At 45.5% G+C, this 14,217-nt stretch overlaps 1 protein-coding gene across 1 annotated transcript; it reads left to right on the top strand.

Moving 5' to 3' along the window:
* Window positions 1–1,243: 1,243 nt before the first annotated feature.
* LOC137373302 (protein lag-3-like) lies at window positions 1,244–10,341 on the top strand. Its single transcript, XM_068038124.1, has 5 exons — window positions 1,244–1,425; window positions 1,508–1,676; window positions 2,793–2,873; window positions 2,998–4,276; window positions 10,166–10,341. Exons 1-5 carry the CDS (start codon window positions 1,244–1,246, stop codon window positions 10,339–10,341), a joined length of 1,887 nt encoding a protein of 628 aa, XP_067894225.1.
* Window positions 10,342–14,217: the final 3,876 nt, after the last annotated feature.

The raw sequence follows: 14,217 nt of genomic DNA, 5'->3' as shown, positions 1-14,217 counted from the left end.
TATCCCCAACCAACATTACCAAACCAGATTATCAGGTCATTATTACCTTGCTATTTGTTGTGTGCAAATTGCTTGCCACTTTTCCTGCATTACAACAGCGACTACTTCATAAAGTACTTCATTGGTTGTAAAGCACTTTGTGACATTCTGAGTTCATGGAAGGCACTTTATAAATGCAAGTTCTTTCTTTCTTTCTTTTCTAGCTGGAGAGGTCAGAATACCGCTGGATGTTCTTAAAAGAACAGTTGGAGACAATGAAAGGAACTTTTCATCTGGAGAAAAGGAAGCTCGATGCAGTAGAGGCAAAGCTGAAAGTAAGTAATGTGCAACACCAAGAGAAAAGGACCAAGCAGTCCAACACTCGGCTCCACTGTCAAAACAGCTCTTGGCAGTTTTAAATAAGACCAATTCCTTATGGTCGATGCTATAACTAACCCTGATTGTCATTACATTAGAAGTCTTGCTAGTATCCACTAGGGATTTCTTCTTGTCCATAATGAGAAATTACTCATTTCCAAAATGTTTCTTGTTATTGATTGTGTCAGAGAGAGAATTGTGACTGTGTTCCAGTTAAATCAGGTCAAGAGAACTGCCTGGTATAGTGGGTTGAGTCCCTGTAATTCGGGTTCATATCCAGGCTGGACTGATGGGTTGCGAGTCTCCATTATCTGCAGACTTTATGTGCCCTACATGAAATGAGCTTGGACAGGTTCATTCCGGACATTCAAAACCCGCTGAATGTGGGAACGGCTGAGAGCGCGATTTGAATATCGCATTCTCGGAAGTCAGCACTGGGTCCCGCACCCACCCCCCCTGCGTCCGGAATGCAATGCTATTTTCAAAGTGCTGCTGGGGGGAGGAAACGGGTCAAGTGCACGTGCCCAATTGATTGCCTGTTGAGCTCATTAAAGAGCTGATTAACAGGCTTGTCAGTATCAATGAACAATTTTTAAAGGCTGGGAACGGGGAAGACATCATGGGGGCGAGTGCTTCACAGTAGTCAAGACATGAACACAGCGGGGGACCGTGAGGGCTATGGGAAGGGCTGATTAAAATGCTGTAAAGGCATAAAATAAAGTGCTGCTTCTCTAGAAGTGGCCATTGCCACAGCTGTATCATTTGCTTTTCTCAGCGGTGAGTGGCAGGAAACCAGTGAGGGACACGAGGCCGCTGGCATCACTGGGGCAGCTGGGGTTGACAGGAAAAGGCCTGGTGAACTCAAAGCCCAACTGAGGCTGTTCGGATGGGAATAAGCTGCTCTGACGCTGGACAGAGCAGCCAAAATGAGCTGCGGCAGATGCAACCTCCTGAACAGCACGAGGTCAGGGGAACACAGCGGGGAGCTGCAAGGGGAGGAAGGCGCTACCCAAAACAACGGGTACACAGCCCAAGAGACAGCTTCCTGCAAATGACAGAGTTCCAGCAGTGAGGGAGGCTGCACCTATCCATGCCAATGGTCCTGGTCCTGTGTGCTCTGATCCACAATGACCTGAGGCCTCAAAAACAGAAAATGCTGGAAATACTCATCAGGTCTGGCAGCATCTGTAGAGAGAGAAACGGAGTTAACATTTCAGGTCTATGACCATTCATCAGAACTGACTGGCTGTATCAGAAAGACTGAGAAAGCTGATTACATCATCACCAATGGTGGGGAGAAAGGAGGGAATGAATTGAAGGTAGGAATCAGAAGAATGGTTGGGGCTAATTTGTGTTGTAATTCCTATTGAGCAGAAACCTAACTGAACCAGCCACATAGATACTGTGACTACATGAGCAAGGCAACATCTTGGTATTCTGTAGTGAGTGATTCGCCTCCTACCTCCCCAAAGCCTTTCCACCAACTACATGGCACAAATCGGAAGTGTGATGGAATACTCTCCAGTTACCTGTATCAGTGCAGCACTCATGAAGGTTGGCACCTTCCCGAACAAAGCACCCTGCTTGATTCGCCCCTCATTCACCACCTTTAAACAGCCACCTCCTCCACCATCATGGCGGCACTGTGTACCATCTATAAGATATGCCTGCAGCAATTCACCAAGGCTTCTACGACAGCACCGCTCAAGCTCATGATCTCTACCACCATAAGAACAACAGTGCAATGGGAACACCAACACCTGCAAGTTCCCCACCAAGTCTCTCACCATCCTGACTTGGAACTATATCTCTCTTGGAACACTCTCATTGTCACTGGAACAAAATCCTGGAACTCCCTCCCTAACAGCACCATGGGTGTATCTAAACCACATGGACTACAGCAGTTCAAGAAGTTAACTCACCGCCACCTTCTCAGGATCAATTAGGGATGGGTAGTAAATGTCTGCTTTGTCACATCCTGTGAATGAATAAAACAAAATTGCGTGTACAATATCTACAAGTACAATATCTGCATGTTCAGTTTCTGCATGTAACATCTGCAAGTTCAATGTATACATGTACAGTATCTACAGTAATATCCAAGTGCAGTATTGATAGGTAGAGTATCTACATGTCTATGGACAGGTATAGTATTTGCATACAGTAATTATATAGTATCTGCAGGTAAAACTTCTAAATGTACAGTATTTACATGTAGTGCCTAGACACAGTATATATAAACATACAACTTCCACAATATTTACATGTATCATTTCTATATGTTCAGCAATTGCATGTACAATATTTACTTGCATCTCATTTAATGTAGAGTATTTGCTTGCATAGTATTCAGAGTACAGATGCCATTTAATGGGTTAAATTACACATCCTACTTCTCCACTTCTAATCCAGTAAAACTTTGTGTTCCCTTTTAGGAAGAAATAGATGCCCTGAAATTGAAGTCCTGCCAGGATGACAAGAAAATCAAAGACCTAACAACAGCACTTAAGGAAAAGGTCCAACAAAACAAGCATGTTTCTTTACTTCTAAAGCAGGGGATATTTTGGGTTCAATGCTAAAGAAATTTGCTAAGCTATTTTAGACCGAGTAAGATAACGTTTATTTATTGTTTGCTTTAAGAATGCTAAACCGGAGCAGAAAATTGCACAGAGGCACAAGCACCAGGCGGACGTAACTGAGAGAAAGTGGCTGCCAGAACAGCTGGAGGAGTTGCAGATGTTAGGGAAGCAGAGCCAGCAGCTTCAACATTCTGACAATCAGACACAGCATCCAGACAAGGAGTGGCCGTACCCACAAGATCAGTGGGCCAACTGTCAAGTTACACATCCAGACCCAAAATGTCAGAGCACACCGAGCCAATGGCTTGACCATCAGGCGTGTGGTGACCAACAATTGCAGTGTCCACAGGTTCAGCACCTTGAAGATCCAGCTTATAATGCAAATGATGATTGGCCCTGCCAACAAGCTGAATGGTTCAGAGTTCAGGCACATCATCCAGATCAAAAGCTTCAGTGTCTGCAGACCCAATGGCTTAACCATCAGCCACATTGCTCGCAACAAAATCTTCAACCTCATCAAGGCCAATGGCTGGACTGTCAGGTACATTACACAGACCAAGAACTTCAGTGTCAGCAGGGTCAGTGGCTTCACTATCAAGGAGATCATTTGGGCCAACGCTGGCCATACCCACAGGACCAACAACCTGGCTTTAAGTCACCTCATTCTGACCAGGAGCTGCAAGTCCAGCAGGGACAATCTACTGACTGTCTCCAAGGCAGTGAGCAGCAGGATCAGCCCTTTGACCATGCAGACCAGCAAGAGGGAAATCAACAGTCTGGCCATCAGAATCATTATTCAGATCAACAAGGTCAGGAACCTAACAATCCATTAGATCTAGAGGAAGACCATCAAGCCAGCCAGCAACAGCAGAGTCAACAAGCTGACCATCAAAGCCATCACTTCGATCAAATGTGCCAGGGCCAAAAGCCTGACCCTCAGGCAGCTCACCTAAACCAAGTGCAGCAGGACCAATGCATTAACCACAAGAAGTGCAATGTGGAGAAAAGCATGCAGCTATCTAAGCTGCACTCACAAAATGTGGACCACCAAAAGGATCGACCCAATAGCAAAACCCAACAGCACACAAAATTGCCATCGCGGACACACATGTGCCGACGATCGCGGCATCACCAAGCACGGGGACATTGCTCGCAGTCAAAGCTGCCGAAAGAACATCTTTTACGGTTAAGTGTGAAGTTGGGGGAGCATTTACCAAGCACACCACAAAACAATCAGAAGCCTGCTTGTGAGAAGGAGCTACCCTCCCCTGCTCAAACCAGACAACACAGGAAGAAACGGGCCTCGCATCATGCAGCCAATGAAAGACACCCCTTTTCAGGTAATAAAGCTCTTTTATTGTATCAACGTGAAGCTAGCACAAACCTGTCAGTTCTGTAGGGTGCAAGAAACAACAACAACCAGCATTTATAAACCACCTTTAACATCGTAAAACATCCCAAGGCACTTCATAGGAGTGACATCAGGCAGAAAAATGATACTGAGCTACATAAGGCACTATTAGGGTAGGTGGCCAAAAGCTTGGTCAAAGAGGGAGGTTTGAAAGAGGTTTAGGGAGAGAATCCCAGAATTTAGGGCCCAGACAACTGAAGACACAACTACTGATGGATGAAGGCCAATCCAACAGCTTCAGGCTCACTTTTACTGATACCAGCTTTATATTTCCAGATTGTTCTTTAAATTGTATGATGGGATTGTGAGCTCATGTTCTCTGGATTATTATGGCACTATATTACCGTACTCTTTGCTAATACATTCCTGAGACACTCTTGGGGAAAGTGTGCAAGAATAGTACAGATGGACTATCATTTAAACATTTTTATCTCTAACCATTGGCGATTCCCTGAGCTCCAATTGGTATTGATTCTCCCAATCCTTTCCAAGTCTATACTTGGGTCTAATCATGTTCAATGATTAAAAAGAGGAGAAATTAGAATTAGAATTAGAACATTACAGCGCAGTACAGGCCCTTCGGCCCTCGATGTTGCGCCGACCTGTGAAACCATCTGACCTACACTATTCCATTTTCATCCATGTGTCTATCCAATGACCACTTAAATACCCTTAAAGTTGGCGAGCCTACTACTGCTGCAGGCAGGGCGTTCCACGCCCCTACTACTCTCTGAGTAAAGAAACTACCTCTGACATCTGTCCTATATCTATCACCCCTCAACTTAAAGCTATGTCCCCTCGTGTTTGCCATCACCATCCGAGGAAAAAGACTCTCACTATCCACCCTATCTAACCCTCTGATTATCTTATATGTCTCTATTAAGTCACCTCTCCTCCTCCTTCTCTCCAACGAAAACAACCTCAAGTCCCTCAGCCTTTCCTCGTAAGACCTTCCCTCCATACCAGGCAACATCCTAGTAAATCTCCTCTGCACCCTTTCCAAAGCTTCCACATCCTTCCTATAATGCGGTGACCAGAACTGCACGCGATACTCCAGGTGCGGTCTCACCAGAGTTTTGTACAGCTGCAGCATGACCTCGTGGCTCCGAAACTCGATCCCCCTACTAATAAAAGCTAACACACCATATGCCTTCTTAACAGCCCTATTAACCTGGGTAGCAACCTTCAGGGATTTATGTACCTGGACACCAAGATCTCTCTGTTCATCTACACTACCAAGAATCTTCCCATTAGCCCAGTACTCTGCATTCCTGTTACTCCTTCCAAAGTGAATCACCTCACACTTTTCCGCATTAAACTCCATTTGCCATCTCTCAGCCCAGCTCTGCAGCCTATCTATGTCCCTCTGTACCCTACAACATCCTTCGGCACTATCCACAACTCCACCGACCTTAGTGTCATCCGCAAATTTACTAACCCACCCTTCTACACCCTCTTCCAGGTCATTTATAAAAATGACAAACAGCAGTGGCCCCAAAACAGATCCTTGCGGTACACCACTAGTAACTAAACTCCAGGATGAACATTTGCCATCAACCACCACCCTCTGTCTTCTTTCAGCTAGCCAATTTCTGATCCAAAGCTCTAAATCACCTTCAACCCCATACTTCCGTATTTTCTGCAATAGCCTACCGTGGGGAACCTTATCAAACGCCTTACTGAAATCCATATACACCACATCCACTGCTTTACCCTCATCCACCTGTTTGGTCACCTTCTCGAAAAACTCAATAAGGTTTGTGAGGCACGACCTACCCTTCACAAAACCGTGCTGACTATCGCTAATGAACTTATTCTTTTCTAGATGATTATAAATCCTGTCTCTTATAACCTTTTCCAACATTTTACCCACAACCGAAGTAAGGCTCACAGGTCTATAATTACCAGGGCTGTCTCTACTCCCCTTCTTGAACAAGGGGACAACATTTGCTATCCTCCAGTCTTCCGACACTATTCCTGTCGACAATGACGACATAAAGATCAAGGACAAAGGCTCTGCAATCTCCTCCCTAGCTTCCCAGAGAATCCTACGATAAATCCCATCTGGCCCAGGGGACTTATCTATTTTCACACTTTCCAAAATTGCTAACACCTCCTCCTTGTGAACCTCAATCCCATCTAGCCTAGTAGCCTGAATTTCAGTATTCTCCTCAACAACATTTTCTTTCTCTACTGTAAATACTGACGCAAAATATTCATTTAACGCTTCCCCTATCTCCTCTGATTCCACACACAACTTCCCACTACTATCCTTGATTGGCCCTAATCTAACTCTAGTCATTCTTTTATTCCTGATATACCTATAGAAAGCCTTAGGGTTTTCACTGATCCTATCCGCCAATGACTTCTCGTGTCCTCTCCTTGCTCTTCTTAGCTCTCCCTTTAGATCCTTCCTAGCTAGCTTGTAACTCTCAAGCTCCCTAACTGAGCCTTCACGTCTCATCCTAACATAAGCCTTCTTCTTCCTCTTGACAAGCGCTTCAACTTCTTTAGTAAACCACGGCTCCCTCGCTCGACAACTTCCTCCCTGCCTGACAGGTACATACTTATCAAGGACATGCAGTAGCTGCTCCTTGAAGAAGCTCCACATTTCTATTGTTCCCATCCCCTGCAGTTTCCTTCCCCATCCTACGCATCCTAAATCTTGCCTAATCGCATCATAATTTCCTTTCCCCCAGCTATAATTCTTGCCCTGCGGTATATACCAGTCCCTGCCCATCGCTAAGGTAAACCTAACCGAATTGTGATCACTATCACCAAAGTGCTCACCTACATCTAAATCTAACACCTGGCCGGGTTCATTACCCAGTACCAAATCCAATGTGGCATCGCCCCTGGTTGGCCTGTCTACATACTGTGTCAGAAAACCCTCCTGCACACACTGGACAAAAACTGACCCGTCTAAAGTACTTGAACTATAGTATTTCCAGTCAATATTTGGAAAGTTAAAGTCCCCCATAACAACTACCCTGTTACTCTCGCCCCTGTCGAGAATCATCTTCGCTATCCTTTCCTCTACATCTCTGGAACTATTCGGAGGTCTATAAAAGTCTCCCAACAGGGTGACCTCACCTCTCCTGTTTCTAACTTCGGCCCATACTACCTCAGTAGACGAGTCCTCAAACGTCCTTTCTGTCGCTGTAATACTCTCCTTGATTAACAATGCCACACCCCCCCCCCCCCCTCTTTTACAACAAAAACAAGAAATGCTGGAATCACTCAGCAGGTCTGGCAGCATCTGTGGAAAGAGAAGCAGAGTTAACATTTCGGGTCAGTGACCCTTCTTCGGAACTCCCCTCTTTTACCATCTTCTCTGTTCTTACTGAAACATCTAAATCCCGGAACCTGCAACATCCATTCCTGCCCCTGCTCTACCCATGTCTCCGAAATGGCCACTACATCGAGATCCCAGGTACCAACCCATGCTGCAAGCTCACCCACCTTATTCCGGATGCTCCTGGCGTTGCAGTAGACACACTTTAAACCAGGTTCTTGCTTGCCAGTGCCCTCTTGCGTCCTTGTAACCTTATCCCTGACCTCACTACTCTCAACATCCTGTACACTGGCACTACAATTTAGGTTCCCATTCCCCTGCTGAATTAGTTTAAACCCCCCCCGAAGAGCACTAGCAAATCTCCCCCCCAGGATATTGGTACCCCTCTGGTTCAGGTGAAGACCATCCTGTTTGTAGAGGTCCCACCTACCCCAGAAAGAGCCCCAATTATCCAGGAAACCAAAACCCTCCCTCCTGCACCATCCCTGCAGCCACGTGTTCAACTCCTCTCTCTCCCTATTCCTCGCTTCGCTATCACGTGGCACGGGCAACAACCCAGAGATAACAACTCTGTTTGTTCTCGCTCTAAGCTTCCACCCTAGCTCCCTGAATTTCTGTCTTAAATCCCCATCTCTCTTCCTACCTATGTCGTTGGTGCCTATGTGGACCACGACTTGGGCTGCTCCCCCTCCCCCCTAAGGATCCCAAAAATACGATCCGAGACATCACGAACCCTGGCACCTGGGAGGCAACACACCAACCGTGAGTCTCTCTCGTTCCCACAGAACCTCCTATCTGTTCCCCTAACTATGGAGTCCCCAATGACTAATGCTCTGCTCCTCTTCCCCCTTCCCTTCTGAGCAACAGGGACAGACTCTGTGCCAGATACCTGTACCCCATTGCTTACCCCTGGTAAGTCGTCCCCCGCAACAGTATCCAAAACGGTATACCTGTTGTTGAGGGAAACGGCCACAGGGGATCCCTGCACTGCCTGCTGGTTCCCTCTCCTTCCCCTGACGGTAACCCATCTACCTACTTCTTTTACCTGAGGTGTGACTACCTCCCCATAACTCCTCTCAATAACCCCCTCCGCCTCCCGAATGATCCGAAGTTCATCCAGCTCCATGTGCCTTCCTTCTAGGTAACTAACCTAGTTACTCTACTATTATAATTGATACTGTTCCTACATAATAGCAGTTTCTCCTAACATAGATAGTGTTGCCTGGAAGTTGGAATTGTTGAGAAAACCAGTCTATTTCCAGTGTCAAGGCCAAGTGCTATGTTCAGGTTAAGCAGGGTTGGAAGTCATCGCTAATTGGATGAAAGCAGGGAGAAGCAAAGGGGAAGGGAAGGAGGCAGATAGTAGATGGCAATGAGTAGAGGGAGAGAAGGGGAGGAGAGAAAGGGAGCAGAGGAAGAAGGGAGGGGAAGGACAAGGGGAAATGTAATTTGGGGAGAAGCAGAGGAGCTGAGGGGGAGACAAATGGGAGAGAGCGAAAGGATGGTGTTGGAAGCAGTCGGAGAAGGGGAGGAAAATGGTTGGAGGAGGGATTGAAGACAAAAAAACTATGTCAATGAGGTGGAATGTAGGGCTAGGCCAGACTCAGTGGGGTGCTGAGGTGGCCGCATCATAAACTGTTTGAGCCAAACTCAACTCCACATTCCTGCCTACCTACAATAAACTTTCACCCCCTTGCTTATCAAGAATCTGTCTACCTCTGCCTTAAATATTCAAAGAGTCTGCTTCCACTGGTTTTTTTTAGGAAGAGAGTTCCAAAGACTCTCGATCTCTGAGGAAAAAATTTCTTGTCATCTGTCTTAAATGGACGACCCCTTATTTTTAACCAATGACCCCTAGTTCTCGATTCTCCCGCAAGAGGAAACATCCTTTTGTGATGGAAACCACACCTGCCAAATGGAAACATTGCTGTGTCTCTGTGTCTCTTGGTACCAGTGAAACAAGTTTGAAAGTGTGCACTGGGCCCTGAGAACTGCAAGACTTAACTTCAATCAAGGACTGTACATCCAAACCAGAAACAATAACTGATTTCCATCTACTACACCAAACCTTCGCCTTTAATTCTTTCTCCTCCTCTGTATCTTTGTGTGTGCTTGTGTGTGTTTATCGCTTATGCATGCTAGTGTGGTTGTGCCGTGTATTTTTAGTAATTTTAACTGAGTTAGAGTGCTCAGGTTAATAAACTTGCAACTTTCCTGTTTAAACCTCAGAAAGCCTGTCTGATTATCTCATTACAATGAGAAAGCAGTGAGCAAGGACTGAGGTGAAACTAAAGTTAAACCCTGATACAGCCAAACCAGGAAAGGGGCGAGAGGGGAGACTGAGACTCCTTCCTCGCCTGTTCGTAATAAAAATTTGGAGGCCGGCATCCGGATTGGACTCGCAGCCAAACGGGAAATTGGAAGTGGGAAATCAAAGTGATCCCAATCTAAAAGAGAAAATATTTCAAAACAGGTTTTCTTGTGGTTGTGTATGCCAGAATACTATCATGTCCGCAACTGAAGCCAATACACTCGCAAACCAGGATGAAGTAATTTGGGATAAGTTAAAGGCATTGTCTGTGGAAGAGTTGAGGAAAATGGCTGAGCAGTGTGGGATCACTTTCCGTGCCAAGGCAAGAAAGTCCGAACTTCTAAGACTATTGGACAACCATTTTTCCCTCGAATCTGAAGAATCATAGAGTCAGAGTTATACAGCACAGGAATAGGCCCTTCGGTCCATCGTGTCTGTGCTGGCCATCAAGCACCTATCTATTCTAATCCCATTTTCCAGTATTTGGCCTTGTATGCTATGGCATTTCAAGTCCTCATCTAAATACTACTTAAATGTTGTGAGGGTTCTTGTCTTTACCACCCCTTCAGGCAGTGTATTCCAGATTCCAACTACCCTCTGGGTGAAAATATGTTTCCTCAAATCCCCTCTGAACCTCCTGCCCCTTACTTTAAATCTATGCCCCCTGGTTAATGACACTTCTGCTAAGGGAAAAAGTTTTTTCCTATCTAACCTATCAATGCCCCTCATAATTTTGTATACCTCAATCAGGTCCCCCCTCAGCCTTCTCTGCTCTAAGGAAAACGACCTTAGCCTATCCAGTCTCTCTTCATTGCTGAAATTCTCCAGCCCAGGCAACACCCTGCTGAATGTCCTCTGCACCCTCTCCAGTGCAATCACAGTGTGGCGACCAGAACAGTACACAGTACTCCAGCTGTGGCCTAACTAGCATTTTATACAGCTCCATCATAACCTCCCTGCTCTAATATTCTGTGCCTTGGCTGACAAAGGCAAGTATCCCATATGCCTTACTAAGCACCTTATCTACCTGTGCTGCTGCCTTTAGTGATCTATGGACAAGCACCTCAAGGTCCCTCTGACCCTCTGTACTTCCTATGGTCCTACCATCCATTGTATATTCCCTTGCCTTATTAGTCCTCCAAAAATGCATCATCTCACACTTCTCAGGATTAAATTCCATTTGCCATTGCTCTGCCCATCTTAGCAGCCCATCTATATCGTCCTGTAATCTAAGCTTTCCTCCTCACTATTTACAACACCACCAATTTTCATGTCATCTGCGAGCTTACTGATCATACATCTATAATGTACACTACAGACAGCAGTGGTCCCAGCACCAATCACTGTGGTACACGACTGGTTATAGGCTTCCGATCGCAAAAACAACCCTCGACCATCACCCTCTGCCTCCTGCCACTAAGCCAATTTTGGATCCTATTTGCCAAATTGCCCTGGATCCCATGAGCTCTTACCTTCTTGAACAATCTCCCATGCGGGACCTTATCAAAAGCCTTACTGAAGTCCATGTAGACTACATCAACTGCTTTACCCTTATCTACACACCTAGTCACTTCCTCAAAAAATTCAATCAAATTTGTTAGACATGATCTCCCCCTGACAAAGCCATGCTGACTATCCTTGATCAATCCCTGCTTCTCCAAGTAGAGATTAATCCTGTCCTCAGAATTTTTTCCAATAGTTTCCCTACCACTGATGTTAGACTCACTGGCCTGTAATTATCTGGTTTATACCTGCTTTGCTTCTTGACTAATGGTACCACATTCACTGTGGTAAAAATCAGGGACACGGTTAGGAATAGACTCCAACAGGGTATTACAAGCAAAGATACAACTGGAACAGAGGAAACCTGATTAGAAGAGCGAGAGTGAAAAAGAAATTTCCAGAAGGAACGGGAGGAAAGAAAGCTAAAGCGGCTTGAGTTAGCTAGGGGGCGACAGAGTAACCCCAGTGAAAGCCTGGAAAATACAAGTGGTGCGGGGCTGTGTACTGAGTTTTTAAAAATTAACCAATTGATTCCAAAATTCAATGAGGGAAACGTGGAAGAATGTTTTGTATCTTTTGAAAAACTTGCAAGGCAGTTCAAATGGCCGGCTAAGAGTTGTACTCGTCTGTTGCAAAGTAAGCTCACAGGAAAAGCCCATGAGGTTTATTCCCTGTTGCCAGAAGAGAGTTCATCAAATTATGAACTGACAAAAAAATGCTATCCTTGGGGCATGTGAGCTCGTACCAGAAGCCTACTGTCAGAAACTCCGAACCCTCAGAAAGCAAGCTGATCAAACTTACTTGAAGTTTGAGAGAAGTAAGCAGCTGGCTTTTGACCAGTGGTTAAGGGCTCTTAAAGTGCAGTCCAGATATGAAAACCTCAGAGGTCATTTTGCTAGAAGAATTTAAAAATTCTCTCCGCTCTCCATAAAGACCCATGTGGAGGAACAAAAGTACACAGAGCCAGGCATGCCTCAGTTCTGTCTGAGTTTGCTCTAATATACAAGTTGGTTCCCCAGGGGAAAACCTTTCCTAGTCACCCCCTCAAATCCGAAAAGGACTAAGGGTGGGAAGGTGATAGGAGCCCAAGCAGTCCTGGGAGAGAAAGAAAAGCAGGAGACACTGTGCCGCTCTAAGTAGGCGTGAGACCCACAGATCTGTGTGCTTCCATTGTAATAAGGAGGTCATCTAAGAGCTGACTGCCGGAAACTATGGGGAAAGCCTGTAGGTTTAATCAGGGCACACCCGCTCAGTGAAGGAGAAGGGACCCTGATGGAAAGCACAGCTGAACAAGCTGTGGCTTTAACTGCAGCAGCAGTAAGGCCCAGGAAACATACTGCTGTGGGTGCAGGAAAATTTAATAGGATTCCTGAAGGTTATCAGAATTTTTTGTAAAGGGAGAGTAACCCCATACTTCTTGAGTGGGGCAAGCAAGCCCATAGTAATCCTCGGGGACAGGTGCCACTCGATCCCTTTTACTGTGTAAAGGCCTGACCTTTCCCCCAGAGAGTGCAGTAAATACCAGAATGGTAGTGAATGGTATTGGAGGGCAGTGATTGCCTGTACCTTTATACCGGGTACACTTGGAGTGCGACCTTTTTTTCAGACTTGAGGGCAAGGAGTGGACAGTAGTTCACCAGTTAGTGGTGCCACAGGGGTGCTGGAGAGAAATATTAAGAACGGTCCATGAGATTACAGTGGCTGTACATGCCGGTATATGAAAAACCAAAGCCTGCATAAGACAGCAGTTTGACTGGCCAAAACTCCACAAAGAGGTACTGTAGGAGTTGCCCCATGTACCGGGTTGAGGGGAAGCACCAACCTGTAGTGAAATCTGTACCCCTAAGTCCTGTATTGGCTTTTTTTGGGAAATCCTCCAGCAGAGGGCTGGTGAATTGTAAGAGACCCCCACCTCCAGGGCAAAAGGGGCAGTCCAAAGCAGCACTGCTACAGAGGAAAGACAGGCTGTAACAATTTTAAGGTTTCTGAATGAATGAGAGAAATGCATGTGTGTTTTCCTGTACTTTCTCTTCCTTCTAATTTATAATGAAGTGCTCCCCCTAATGTCGCATTTCATTCAGCCAGAGGATGGAGGTGTGATGGAAACACTTTGGGGAGGCAGTGGTAATGTCACTAGACTAGTAACCCAGAGACCCAGGCTACTGTTCTGTGGACATGGTTTCAAATCCCATCATGGCAGATGGTGAAATTTGAATTCAATTAATCTGGGAATTAAAAAACTAGTCTAACGGTGACCATGAAACCATTGCCAATTGTTGTAAAAACTCATCTGATTCACTAATGTCCTTTAAACCGGGGTGGCGGACCTGGGAGGAGGCGGATCCGTAACACGACCTGTAGAAATAAAGAGCGGGTTCGAGGTCCTTCCCTATCTTCAACCGGAGTGACGACAGTCAATCTTTGTGTCTCTGCGCGCTGGGTTTGAAAAGTGAACAAAACTAACAGTGACATCACAGGAAATCTGTACGCTGGTTGGTTGGTTGGTAAGTAACAGCTGTTATTGCCTGTAAGTACCTTCTAAAAAAACATCAGAGCAAAAAAGTTCCTTTTTCTTAAAACCCTCAAATAGCTACCTTGTCAGTGATAAGGTTTGTACTCCTAAGGTTTTTTAATGTAATTTATTAATAATTACTAAATAGAATAGTGCTATTTGGACAGAGTGAGGCTGTGATTTGTGTGAGGGACTTCACTGACGAGGGGAAAGAGGTGTTCTTTGCAGTCTTTTCTTTTCTGCCTTTTC

The sequence above is a fragment of the Heterodontus francisci genome, chromosome 9 (assembly GCF_036365525.1).
Source record: "Heterodontus francisci isolate sHetFra1 chromosome 9, sHetFra1.hap1, whole genome shotgun sequence".
NCBI lineage: Eukaryota > Metazoa > Chordata > Chondrichthyes > Heterodontiformes > Heterodontidae > Heterodontus > Heterodontus francisci.
The sequence above is the reverse complement of the archived record's forward strand: the minus strand, read 5'-3'. Positions and strand labels throughout refer to the sequence as shown.